This window comes from Thalassophryne amazonica, chromosome 10 (assembly GCF_902500255.1).
Source record: "Thalassophryne amazonica chromosome 10, fThaAma1.1, whole genome shotgun sequence".
Lineage (NCBI taxonomy): Eukaryota > Metazoa > Chordata > Actinopteri > Batrachoidiformes > Batrachoididae > Thalassophryne > Thalassophryne amazonica.
This window is the reverse complement of record NC_047112.1, coordinates 42,364,171-42,377,920: the sequence shown is the minus strand read 5'-3', so window position 1 is coordinate 42,377,920 and position 13,750 is coordinate 42,364,171. Positions and strand designations below refer to the sequence as shown.

The 13,750-nt window shown below is 40.7% G+C and overlaps 1 protein-coding gene across 1 annotated transcript in view; it reads right to left on the bottom strand.

The window, feature by feature from the left end:
• Positions 1 to 654: 654 nt before the first annotated feature.
• The window catches only part of lpar3 (lysophosphatidic acid receptor 3), a 32,074-nt gene continuing 18,978 nt past the window's right edge, over positions 655 to 13,750 (bottom strand). Inside the window, exon 3 of the mRNA XM_034179920.1 lies at positions 655 to 2,525. Coding sequence (XP_034035811.1) covers positions 2,197 to 2,525 — 329 coding nt within the window. The 3' untranslated portion in view covers positions 655 to 2,196. The remainder of the gene's footprint in view (positions 2,526 to 13,750) is intronic.

The window sequence follows — 13,750 nt, the reverse complement described above, 5'->3', positions numbered from 1 at the left end:
GGGACAGGACAACTGCACCGTATTGAAGGGAGGATGGATGGGGTCATGTATTGTGAGATTTTGGCAAACAACCTCCTTCCCTCAGTAAGAGCACTGAAGATGGGTCTTGGCTGGGTCTTCCAGCATGACAATGACCCCAAACACAGCCAGGGCAACTAAGGAGGGGCTCCGTAAGAAGCATTTCAAGGTCCTGGAGTGGCCTGGCCAGTCTCCAGACCTGAACTCAAAAGAAACTCTTTGGAGGGAGCTGAAACTCCAAACCTGAAAGATCTAGAGAAGATCTGTATGGAGGAGTGGACCAAAATCCCTGCTGCAGTGTGTGCAAACCTGGTGAAAAACTACAGGAAACGTTTGACTTCTGTAATTGCAAACAAAGGCTACTGTACCAAATATTAACATTGATTTTCACAGGTGTTCAAATACGTATTTGCAGCAGTAACATACAAATAAATTATTAAAAAATCATACATTGTGATTTCCGGATTTTTTTTTTTTAGATTATGTCTCTCACAGTGGACGTGCACCTAAGATGAAAATTTCAGACCCCTCCATCATTTCTAAGTGGGAGAACTTGCAAAATCGCAGGGTGTTCAAATACTTATTTTCCTCACTGTATCTACCTGTTCACCCCCCCCCCCCCCCAAAAAAAAACAAAACTAACAACTGTTTCACTGCACGTTATGTTGGATTTTATGAGTTTAAATAGTGAATAAAACCAGTGTGACAGCTGAAATTACTCCAGCCTTTTGTTAAAAGAGGTGACATAATCACCATGTGTAGAGTAGAAAAGAACTTTGCCGTACTTTTTTACTGCTTTGAAAAGTCAAATGAATTTAAAATAAAGTGGCATCTTCAAACTAGTTCATCCAGTCAAATATGCTTCTCTTAGAATATTTGGATTTTGTGCAGTGGTCGATAGGGGCCCCAACACATCAAACTTTACACAACAGGTGCAAATGCAGAAAACATTTACAAATACACACACACATGCACACACACACACACACACACACAAAAAAAAATTCAATAATGGGTAGTGCATCAAAAAAAGTCTTGCTGATTAAAAACACTTGCAAACGCCGAGAACACACAACCTAAAGCACATGGAAATTTTAAGCAACATATCTGCTATAAATTCAGTCAACACATGCTAACACATCAATGCTGACTACAGTTTCACAACACAACAGAAGTACACACAATACAAAGTTTCTACTTGTAGCACTTTAACAGACTGTTCACTGCATTGCAAATAAAATAAAACAAAACTACTCCTAATGTTAGAGTAAAATCATGAATAAAACTTACTCAGCTCTACCAACCAGGTAGATATAGAGAGTGGAGCACCAGAACGAACAGAACGGCCTGACAGTTAAGTCCTCCAGGCAGAAAATGCTGTTTGTTTTGTGAGTTCTTCTGTTGCGTTGTGTAACTTTGCAAAGCTGTTCTACATTTGGCTGCAATTGTATATATATATATATAGTCTCTGAGTGCATTTGCAACAGTGTAAAATTAAATTGTCTCATTTGTTTAGTTTGTCTGTGTTTGCAAGATACTTTTTTTATTATTTACAAGATGGTTTAATTGCAACAACCAGTTGTTGAATTGATACAGATTTCACGTTTGTGTTTTATAATATATACTTCCTTCCTTACAGGTATTATACCAAAGGGGCCCATTACGTATGCAACCCATCATCTTGGCTTTTATATTTTAAATTAATTTAGATCAAGCTGTAGAGATTTGCTTTGAGTTTGAATTTAAGGAAGATAATTTTATAAATGTTTATACTGAAAAGCCTGATTTAGTTTTTTGTATTTGAAATGGCATAAACAAATTAAAATGACAACCAAAACTGGGTAAAACAGCTACGGGAAGTCTCCTTTCAGATATAAATGTGAGTCATGTGTCCAAAAATGATGAAACCTGAAAGAAAAGGTGACACACTTTTGTGTCTATTAAAAATCCATTAAACGCCTCCATTGTAAGTTGGTGTCATCTCTAACGTGGAGCAGCTGCCCTGCAGCGTCTCTTCATCAAGTACTTTTAATCGGAGAATGATGTGACATCTCACATCATTAAGTCTGGTTTGTCTTTCAAATCAAGTCCCACATTTATCTTCATAACATCCACCCAGCCAGACATGGATGAGGAAATTTTGAAGTTCACTGAAGAACAGATTGTGGTTCTCTAATTTCAGGTCTTGAGTATTGCCTGATCTTCACTCTTTGTCTCATCTGACGGAGGCTGACTGGTGCCTGCATCCTGAGCGGAGCTGAGCGGCCTGGCATTGGCCCTTGACGACCGCTGTCTGCGGGTCCCGTGGCCTATGCAGCGCAGGAGGTTCTTGATGGTTGTCCACATTTCCTTGTCCTTGTAGGAGTAGATGCAGGGGTTCATGACTGAGTTGAGCACAGCCAGGAGCAGCAGCCAGCGTTTGAATGCCACAACATGACACTTTTCACAGCTGAGACCATCCAGGAGCAGGATCACCAAGCCGGGAGTCCAGCAGATGACAAAGGCCCCTTGAAGGAGATATTTAAGCAGATCATATCATCAAGTGGCTGCTTTGATTTGGTTGCATTCAACAAGCAGTGTGCTGAGCATTTTCAGTAGCACCAGATTTCAGTGAAATTTGCAGAGACAAAACAAAATATCTCAAAATATCCATTTTGAAGTATGTACATTACATTGTGAGTAATCCAAAAGTATTCTGATTACACCGTGTTTTGTTGGAACTGATTACACTTCACAGGAATCCTAACCACCTCTGCATTTTGGTCATCCAACTCCTGTCCCACGGAGCTACCCGATATTGGTTGAATTTTGTCTTAATCATTTATGATTTTCTTGCAAGGGAAGATATGTTGTCCTTGTATCTTATCTTTAACATTGGTGGAAAAACCTCAGTAGTGGGTTATACCACATGCTGTCTGGATTCCAAATCTCTCACTATGTTGTTCCTGGTTCACTACATTGTTACATAGTATATTAAAGAACTAATTAATTCATAATTAACTAAAAAAATACATTTACTTTTTGGTGAGTGCCTAGAATTTAAAATACAATTGGACTGGATTTAATCAGGTTTCCACAGTCATTTTACTATTATTTGATGATTTTGTGTTGTCACGTACTGCACACAACACACGCAAAGTCACACAACAAATTTACAGTCCTGAAACAAATTTACAAATTACAGATTCTGACAGAAGTGGAATGTGCCAAATGACATTTGGTGCGTGTCCAACACCACATTGCTATTTACACAGCATGTAAAGTGCAAAGTAAGGCACACTATGCAAAAAGGATGTATTTAGTATTTCAGTAGTCATGGTAGTCATACAATCTTCTCCTATATGAAGATTTAGGTTTTAGAAGCTAACTCCTATAATATTATGTAGTAACTATATTTCTTGTATATGTTGTGTATTACCCTTATTGTGTAAATATCACTTATATACATGATGTTCATTTTCTTGAGCCGCTTGGGTGGGTAGGGAGAGTTCCCATGGGATAAAAAAGCTTTTCAACCTACCATCCCTGGTTCTCAAGACCAGGCACCTAAGTGGCTCTACTCTACTCTATTCTCCTCTTCTTCTTTTTATAGATATTTAGATATACCTAGTGTACACTAGTAGAGTTCTACCTTAGAATTGTAATGTATTATAGAGGACATACCTTATTGAATTTTCATGGGTGTGTTTTTTGGTATAGCATGAATTACACCCATCACACATATGTCATGCCCTTCAAAGAGCCAAGGTGGGCTGGCACCTTGGCTCTTTGATATTCACTAGGCGTACTAAAGAAAACCAAAAAGCAGTCACCAGAGCTCCCTGAGTGAAGCCGTAGGTGAAGTTCTGTAGTTTTCTGTTAGCCTTCACTGTTATTTCATTTAATAGTTGTTTTCAATTTGTTTAAAAGCTGTTTGCAATTCTGTGTCCATGTGTGCACAGCCCCACCTATGCACAGTGTATCTGACTGTAGCTGTATCCAGCAAATACCAGAACAAAACTGCACGTGCACATAAGATTCAGTGCTGCATTGACTCAACAGCAATGCAGCACTGCGGTGTGGCTGACCATGCTTTATTTTAAGACCAGCGGGCCTGTGGATGCAAAGATGAGTGCAAGTGCACTTGTTATGTAAAAGAGTATGGGCTTGAAAGTGGCTATTGTTGTTGTTTTGTTTTTTTTTTGAATGAATGAATGAATGAATTTATTGCATTGTACTGTGTGCTGTTTTGTATCGGGTAGAAGATGTGCCCCAGGATAACTAAGCCTCTGTGTTAGCATACTGTAGTAGTTATTTTCACTTTCATCAGGCATCTACCACCTATCAGACTCCACAGAGTTACAATCCAAGGTGAAGAGCTCAGTAAGCCTGACATACAATCTGGCCACCTGTTAAACCAGAATGTACGAGGTCTGTTAGAAAAGTATCCGACCTTTTTATTTTTTGCAAAAACCATATGGATTTGAATCACGTGTGATTGCATCAGCCAAGCTTGAACCTTCGTGCGCATGTGTGAGTTTTTTCACGCCTGTCGGTTGCGTCATTCGCCTGTGAGCAGGCTTTGTGTGAGCAGTGGTCCACCCCTCTCATCGGATTTTTATTGCGAATAAATGTCTGAACTATTTGGAGCTTTGCTGCATCAATTTTTGCAGAAACGCAGTGATGAAGCCTCACAGGACATGTTGGGGCATGTCCAGCTCATGCACAATTTCTCGGATAGTCACACGACTAAAAAGCCACCGACAGACGTCTGAAATCCATCTCAAAGCCGTCCTGTGAGACCAGCACGGAGGTGGTTTTGTCCCGCGCCATGAGTGGCATGGTGGCGCATCTGTCCACTTCTTTTTCCATGAAAAAAACTCCTGTAACAGTGGAATGTGCCGAAAAAGTGCTGATGTCCACGCCTTATGCCTTTTTTGTGGAAGTCAGACGACGTCCCAGATCAACAAAGCCTTCACGTTGGAAATGATCTGGTTGTTTCAGCGGGGTGTCAGCCTGTCAATCGCGCTCGGAGTGCGCCACGCTCTCAGACGCTGTGGGCGGTCTTTAAACCGGCTGGAGCACTCCTTAATCTGTGTAATCCCCATAAAATGGTCCCTGAAAGCCATCTGAATTTTCCAAATGGTGTCCACCTGGAGGTCTCTCACAGTTTCTGGAAAAAAATTGATGCAGCAAAGCTCCAAATCATTCAGACATTTACTCGCAATAAAAATCCGACGAGAGGGGTGGACCACTGCTCACACAAAGCCTGCTCACAGGTGAATGACGCAACCGACAGGCGTGAAAAAACTCACGCATGCGCACGAAGGTTCAAGCTTGGCTGATGCAATCACACGTGATTCAAATCCATATGGTTTTTGAAAAAAATAAAAAGGCAGGATACTTTTCTAACAGACCTCGTATATGGTGCTTAACTTACTTCAGTTATTAAAGCTAAAACAAATTCACAGAATTGTAGATCAAGTAGCTCAGTGGGATAAAGAACTGAGCTCCCGTTATAGACCTAGGTTCAACTGCCTGTCTGTGTCTTTGGACAAGACACTTGAGCCACAGTGAGGAGAATAAGTATTTGAACACCCTGCAATTTTGCAAGTTCTCCCACTTAGAAATCATGGAGGGGTCTGAAATTTTCATCTTAGGTGCACGTCCACTGTGAGAGACATAATCCCAAAAAAAAAAAAAAAATCCAGAAATCACAATGTATGATTTTTTTAAATAATTTATTTGTGTGTTACTGCTGCAAATAAGTATTTCAACACTTGTGAAAATCAATGTTAATATTTGGTACAGTAGCCTTTGTTTGCAATTACAGAGGTCACAGTTTCCTGTAGTTTTTCACCAGGTTTGCACACACTGCAGCAGGGATTTTGGTCCACTCCTCCACACAGCTCTTCTTTTTTTTAAGATTATGTCTCTCACAGTGGACATGCACCTAAGATGAAAATTTCAGACCCCTCCATGATTTCTAAGTGGGAGAACTTGCAAAATCGCAGGGTGTTCAAATACTTATTTTCCTCACTGTATATTGTCTCGGTTCACCCAGCTATAAAAAGGGACATAACCTCGTTCAGACGGTGTCTCGTCCAAGGGGAGTCACCAACTCTCATCTGCTTCACGGTATGTAATCTGGGAATAAGCAGCAGCACCAATGGGCCTTGGGTCGATACAGGATTTACCTCTTGCAGCAAGAAATACAAAGATGTTATTGTGCTAAAACTCTGTGTTTGGTAAATAGTATGGTGTCTTAAAATACTATTGAAGCAGGCAATTAGCCACCCATTTCAAACATGTTTGGGCACAAAATAGAAAGGATTTCTGCCACTGAAAGAAAACCACAAGCTGCAGCTTGTCTGTAGGAGCCCCATCAATGTAGATCACAGAAGAAAAAACAAGATTAGTGCCCTTCTCTGCCACAAACATGAAAAAAGCAGCTGTGCAGCAAAATGTGCTATTTTAAAAGTTACATTTGTGTCAAGCTGATGCAGAAAAAGAGTAAAGGTTTGTGTAAGAAGATGTACGTTTGCCCATTTCTGAGTTGAGAAGGTTTTTTTTTTGTAGAGCAGCACGGTGTATGCATAAAGAATGAAAACAGAATCTCAATCTGCAGTGTGTAATTTGATGCTTCACATGCAGACCCTAAAGGAAAGATAAATAAGCGAGCAGAGTATTTTACCAAAATAGCACCTTAAAGCCTGCTGTAGGTTCCCAAACTGCAGCCCTTGAACTAGAACTGAGCCATGGACCAATCTGTTCCAAGCCATGAAAAATCACAACTAAAGACTAAATGTAGTGAGATAGTGAGACAAGCTTCAGTTCATGGTGAAGAAATCAGTCATCTATCAAATTTTATACGAACAGAGTGATGACCTTGACAGCTCAACAGAAAAAAGGCCTGAATGTTGTTGTCCATTCGGCTGCTCTCATTTATGTTCAGGGTCGCCACAGCAGATACAGCCAGATCCGCACTGGTATTTGGCACCAGTGTCACCTGGAGTTGTGTCAGGAAGAGGTCTCCCATCCAAAGAGGTCTCCCATCCAAGTACTAACCAGACCCTGCACTGCTTAGCTTCTGAGATCTGACAGGATCAGGCTGACAGAGAGCAGACCAGCTGCTCAGAAATAAGGCCTGAATAAAATTAAATAAAAAAAATTCATTTATCGTCATCACTATTATGGATATTATCGGAACTGCAAGGCTCTCCCCAGAAATTTAGAGCATGATAGCACTAGAGGTCAGGTGCCTTTCCCCCATCCTTTGTCAAGGAGAAGGTCGAGCATTTTGCCTTTTTCAAATACCAATGGAAGCCATTTCTTATCTAAAATTACAAACTAAGTCCTTGTCCACGTAACCTGTGTGTCTTTAGATGTGGAAGCAAGCCGGAGCAAATGGAGAGAACCCACGCAAACACAGGGAGAACACGCAAACTCCACACAGAAAGATCACTGGTGGGAATCGAACCCATGACCTTCTCGCTATGAGGCAACAGTGCTAACCACTAATCCACCATGCTGCCTGTTAGGTTAGGTGGACTGGATACTTTAAATTGTCCGTAGATGTGCGTGCGGGTGTGAATGTCTTTGTTTGTCTGTATGTGACACTGCGACAGACTGGCATCCTGGGGTTCAGGGTGTACCCCGCCTCACACTCTATGATTGCTGGGATAGGCTCCAGCCCCTCCACAACCTTTAATTGGAGTAAGCAGTTGAAGATGAGTGAGTGAGTGAGTCCTTGTCCACACAGAAAGGATAAGATCTTTTTCTTTGTCGTTTTCAAAAAGTGTTCCCTCAACATCCACCCTTTTCAGGTTTCAAATCCTGCAAAACTTTGGAGAGGTCGCCGCGTTGCGAGATCTCAGTAACATTGAGAACTGCATTGAGACGCTCTGATCACGCTGCACTTTAACCGCTGCACACGGACAACACCATTAACATTGCAATATAAAACTATTTTTATATTGTGCCTAAAACTCTCGTGAATATATTCTCTTGGTTGATAGACATTGTTATTGCATTTGTTTTATGTAAACATGCGAGAATCACAGGCTGTCTCTCCGTTATTTTCAATGAGAGCTGCTGTGAGCTACTGCTGCTGTGAGATTCAAGGAGTTTTGCCCTTTAAATGCTTTTTAAAGCCATATACTAAACAAGATATCACTGCAAGAGCATGTACCTTATTTTATGCCCAGGTTAGTGAGTTCTCTATGACTTGGTGTGAGAAATCAATGTAGAGGAATGTCATTTTAGAATTAATTTATTTTTAAATGAACATCTGGCTGATTTACTGTTAAACCCCATTCTCACTTTTGTGGATATGTTAATGTCCGTGAAGACAACAGCTGGTCACTAATGAGCTCTAGTAGTGCAGCAAATAACACAATATTTACAGAGGAATCCTTCAAAAGGTGATGCAAGCACCAAATTTGGATCAAATACTCCTTAGACATTGCTCTTTTGAAAACACGGACTGGCCACTTGAATTTTCAATCGGCAGCCAGGTAGGGGTCAATTGAAGAATTACACAGGGGTCAAAATTTATAAATGCTCCGATCATATTGAAAACTATACTACATTTTTTGTCTGATCATAAATATTCCACAAAGGTATAGTTTAGATTACCTACAACTAAATGTTATGGAGTTATGGGGTTAAAAGCAGCAAGAACGGTGACAAAGGTCCATTTCAGTTTGTACAGGGGTCAAAAGTTAAAGTTGCTCTAATTTTGGTAAGAAGTGATGCAAATTATTGCAATAGCTTGGCATTCTTGTAATAACTACAATAGAAGCAGAGATAAAGTCACCACTGTGTGCAAATGGCAGTAGAGTTATGATAAAACATACAAGACTTCACTTACCACTAAAGGAAATGCGGCAGGTGTTATTGAAGCAGAAGCAGGGAGTTTTTTGTACTTGTGGATTGTGCTTGCTGCAATTAATCAGCTGTGAAACATTTAATTAACCATTTGGTGGTTTTGACAAATGCACTGTGCAATGTAATTAAAGAGGACAAACAAGACAGGGCACTCACAAAGTGTGACACCCACATCTTGCCAAATAAGAAAATGATGGGACATTCTGATAACTGAAAAGGATGGGGCGGGGGGGATTTTTACAATTATTGTGACTTCTATTTCATTGCAGACCATATGATATTTGTGTGGTCAGAATCATTTAATTTGTCAATACACATCTATTCCTATGTTTCAGGCCTGCAATATATTCCAGTAGCAACGAAGAGCTTAAAAGAGTTTAAAAATTAAATAATAATGTTATTTGTTGTGTGGGCCGCTGAAGAGGAGGTACTGCTGGCCCACCACCACCAGAGGGCGCCCTGCCTGGAGTGCGGGCTCCAGGCACCAGAGGGCGCCGCCGCCCCACAGGAGCTGCCTCGGTAACAGCTGTCACCCATCACCTGAGACAGCTGACGGCAATTATCACTGGGGTATATCAGCAGGACGGCATCTCCACCTCATCGCCGAGATATCGTTCTACCTGGAAGGTAATAATCTCAGCTGACTGCTTGACAGTAACCTTTGTGATTTTTGTGAGTGATTGCAGACTTTTTTCTCCAACGAGAGGTGGAGGTAGCTTCCCTGCCGTGCAGGTTGCTGGGTGCAAACGCGCCCACGTTTAATTGTGTTCTTGTTCCTCGCCAGCAGTACCAGGTCCGACACGCGGAGGCAGTGGCCACCTGGGAGTTCGGAACTTGGCGGCTCCAGTATTCCCGGGGTCCTGTGGCGGAGGAAACCGTGTGGTTCCGGTTCTACTTTGGAGAGGCGTCTCCTATCTTCGAGCCTGCCCACACGACACCTTTGTGAATTGAACTTTGTCCATTGTTGTAATTTGTTGTTTTTGTTGTGCACGTTCGCAACAGTAAAGTGTTGTTATTTGACCTATTCCATTGTCCGTTCATTTGCGCCCCCTGTTGTGGGTCCGTGTTCCTACACTTTCCCAACATTATTTCAACGATTTGATGTCAACTGGTGATTACAATCACAAAACAGCATCAACAAAAGGTTGAGGCTTTGAGGAGGTAATATGGGCAAAGGATCTCCATCTTCTCAACAAGTGTATTTGAAAAATTACAGAAATATTTAACAACAATATTCCTCAAAGAAATACTGGAAGTGATTTGCATATGTCTGTCTCTACAGCACGCAATATCATTAAACGATTCAAGGAATCTGGAGGAATTCCAGAGTGTAAAGGTCAAGAGCACAAGCCTAAACTGAACACCGGTGATCTCTGCTCCCTCAGACGACACTGCATCAAGTACAGTCATTCATCAATAACTGATATAACCATATGGGCAAGGGATTACCATGGGAAACCTTTGTCTAGCACTACAATATGGAGTTACATTCATAAAAGACACTTAAAATTTTACTGTACAAAAAGAAGCCTTATGTTAACCTTGTTGACTTCTCTGTGCTTGAAGACATCTGGGTTGGACCATCACACAGTAGAAGCGTGTATGTGGTCAGAGAAAACCGTATTCAAGTGCCTTTTTTGTGAAGAAATGGACACCATGTGTTCTGGACCAACAATGAAAAAGACCATCCAGATTGTTTCCAGAAGTACATCCAAAAACCAGGGTCTGTCATCTTATGGGGTTGTGCCAGTGCACTTGGCAAAGGTAATTTACATTTCTGTGATGGCAGCTTTAATGCAGAAAAGTACTATGACATTTTAGAGCAACATATGCTGCCTTCAAGACCACATCTTTCCTCGGGATCTCCATGCATTTTACACAAGACAAGACAAAACCACATTTTGCAGACATTACAAAGGCATGAAAGAAAGAAAGAAATGGTACAGACATTGGGCTGGCCTGCCTACAGTTCTGAACTGTCCCCAACAGAGAATGTGTGGAGAATATTAGAATGAAAAATACAACAATGATGACCATGTACTGTTACAGTACTGTTACAGTACTGTTACATGTACTGTTATTATGTGTGGGACAAAATAACACTCTTTGGTATCTTCAATGCCAAGATGTCTATTAAATGTTGTGAAAAGAAATGTTAACATTACAAACATGCTTTTGCATGGAATGTGTTGCTGGCTTTAAATTACCACCTGCAGTAAATGTAAAGTAAATGTAAGGATGACTGCATAATTGTTTTTAATTCAGAGATAAACAAGTTTCTAACATCAGTAGTTTTACAGTGCATCTGGAAAGTATTCAGAAATGCTTCACTTTTTCCACATTTTATTTTACAGTCTTATTCTAAAATGGATGAAATTCATTTTTTCCTCAAATTTCTACACACAATACCCCACAATGACAATGTGAAAATGTTTTTGAGATTTTTGCAAATTTATTAAAAATAAAAAACTTAGAAATCACGTGTACATAAGTATTCACAGTCTTTGCCTTGAAGCTCAAAACTGAGCTCAGCTGCATCCTGTTTCCACTGATCATCCTTGAGACGTTTCAACAGCTTAATTGGAGTCCACCTGTGGTAAATTCAGTTGATTGGACATGATTTGGAAAGACACACACACCTGTCTACATATAAGGTCCCACAGTTGACAGTGAATATCAGAGCACAAACCAAGCATGAAGTCAAAGGACTTGTATGTAGACCTCCGAGACAGGATTGTCTCGAGGCACAAATTTGAAACATTTCTGCTGCTTTGAAGTTCCGAATGAACACATTGGCCTCCATCGTCCATAAATGGAAGAGGCTCAGATCCACCAGGACTCTTCCTAGAGCTGTCCGCCCGTCTAAACTGAGTGATCGGGGGAGAAGGGCCTTAGTCAGGGAGGTGACCAAGAACCTTGTGGTCACTCTGTCAGAGCTCCAGCATTCCTCTGTGGAGAGAGAACCTTCCAGAAGGACAACCATCTCTGCAACAATCCACCAAACAGGCCTGTATGATAGAGCAGCCAGATGGAAGTCAACCCTCAGTAAAAGGCACACGACAGCCAGTCTGGAGTTTGCCAAAAGGCACCTTATCTTAGACTCTTACACCATGAGAAACACAATTCTCTGGTCTGATGAGACAAACGAACTCTTTGGTGTGAATGCCAGGCATTATGTTTGGAGGAAACCAGGCACCATCCCTACAGTGAAGCATGGTGGTGGCAGCATCATGCTGTGGGGATGTTTTTCAGCAGCAGGAACTGGGAGACTACAATCCCTGGCAATAATTATGGAATCACCGGCCTCGGAGGATGTTCATTCAGTTGTTTAATTTTGTAGAAAAAAAGCAGATTACAGACATGACACAAAATTAAAGTCTTTTCAAATGGCAACTTTCTGGCTTTAAGAAGCACTATAAGAAATCAGGAAAAAAAATTGTGGCAGTCAGTAACGGTTACTTTTTTAGACCAAGCAGAGGGAAAAAAATATGGACTCACTCAATTCTGAGGAATAAATTATGGAATCACCCTGTAAATTTCCATCCCCAAAACTAACACCTGCATCAAATCAGATCTGCTCGTTAGTCTGCATCTAAAAAGGAGTGATCACACCTTGGAGAGCTGTTGCACCAAGTGGACTGACATGAATCATGGCTCCAACATGAGAGATGTCAATTGAAACAAAGGAGAGGATTATCAAACTTTTAAAAGAGGGTAAATCATCACGCAATGTTGCAAAAGATGTTGGTTGTTCACAGTCAGCTGTGTCTAAACTCTGGACCAAATACAAACAACATGGGAAGGTTGTTAAAGGCAAACATACTGGTAGACCAAGGAAGACATCAAAGCGTCAAGACAGAAAACTTAAAGCAATATGTCTCAAAAATCGAAAATGCACAACAAAACAAATGAGGAACAAATGGGAGGAAACTGGAGTCAACGTCTGTGACAGAACTGTAAGAAAATGCCTAAAGGAAATGGGATTTACATACAGAAAAGCTAAATTTAGATTAGATTTTAAAATTTTAATTAGATTTATAAAGATGACTGCCTGAAGAGAACATGTAAATTTCCACAGTCATTGATGATATGGGGCTGCATGTCAGGTAAAGGCACTGGGGAGATGGCTGTCATTACATCATCAATAAATGCACAAGTTTACGTTGATATTTTGGACACTTTTCTTATCCCATCAATTGAAAGGATGTTTTGGGATGATGAAATCATTTTTCAAGATGATAATGCATCTTGCCATAGAACAAAAACTGTGAAAACATTCCTTGCAAAAAGACACATAGGGTCAATGTCATGGCCTGCAAATAGTCCGGATCTTAATCCAATTGAAAATCTTTGGTGGAAGTTGAAGAAAATGGTCCATGACAAGGCTCCAACCTGCAAAGCTGATCTGGCAACAGCAATCAGAGAAAGTTGGAGCCAGATTGATGAAGAGTACTGTTTGTCACTCATTAAGTCCATGCCTCAGAGACTGCAAGCTGTTATAAAAGCCAGAGGTGGTGCAACAAAATACTAGTGATGTGTTGGAGCGTTCTTTTGTTTTTCATGATTCCATAATTTTTTCCTCAGAATTGAGTGATTCCATATTTTTTTCCCTCTGCTTGGTCTAAAAAAGTAACCGTTACTGACTGCCACAATTTTTTTTCCTGATTTCTTATAGTGTTTCTTAAAGCCAGAAAGTTGCCATTTGAAATGACTTTAGTTTTGTGTCATGTCTGTGATCTGCTTTTTTTCTACAAAATTAAACAACTGAATGAACATCCTCCGAGGCCGGTGATTCCACAATTTTTGCCAGGGGTTATAGTCAGGATTGAGGAAAAGATGAATGCAGCAATGTACAGAGACATCC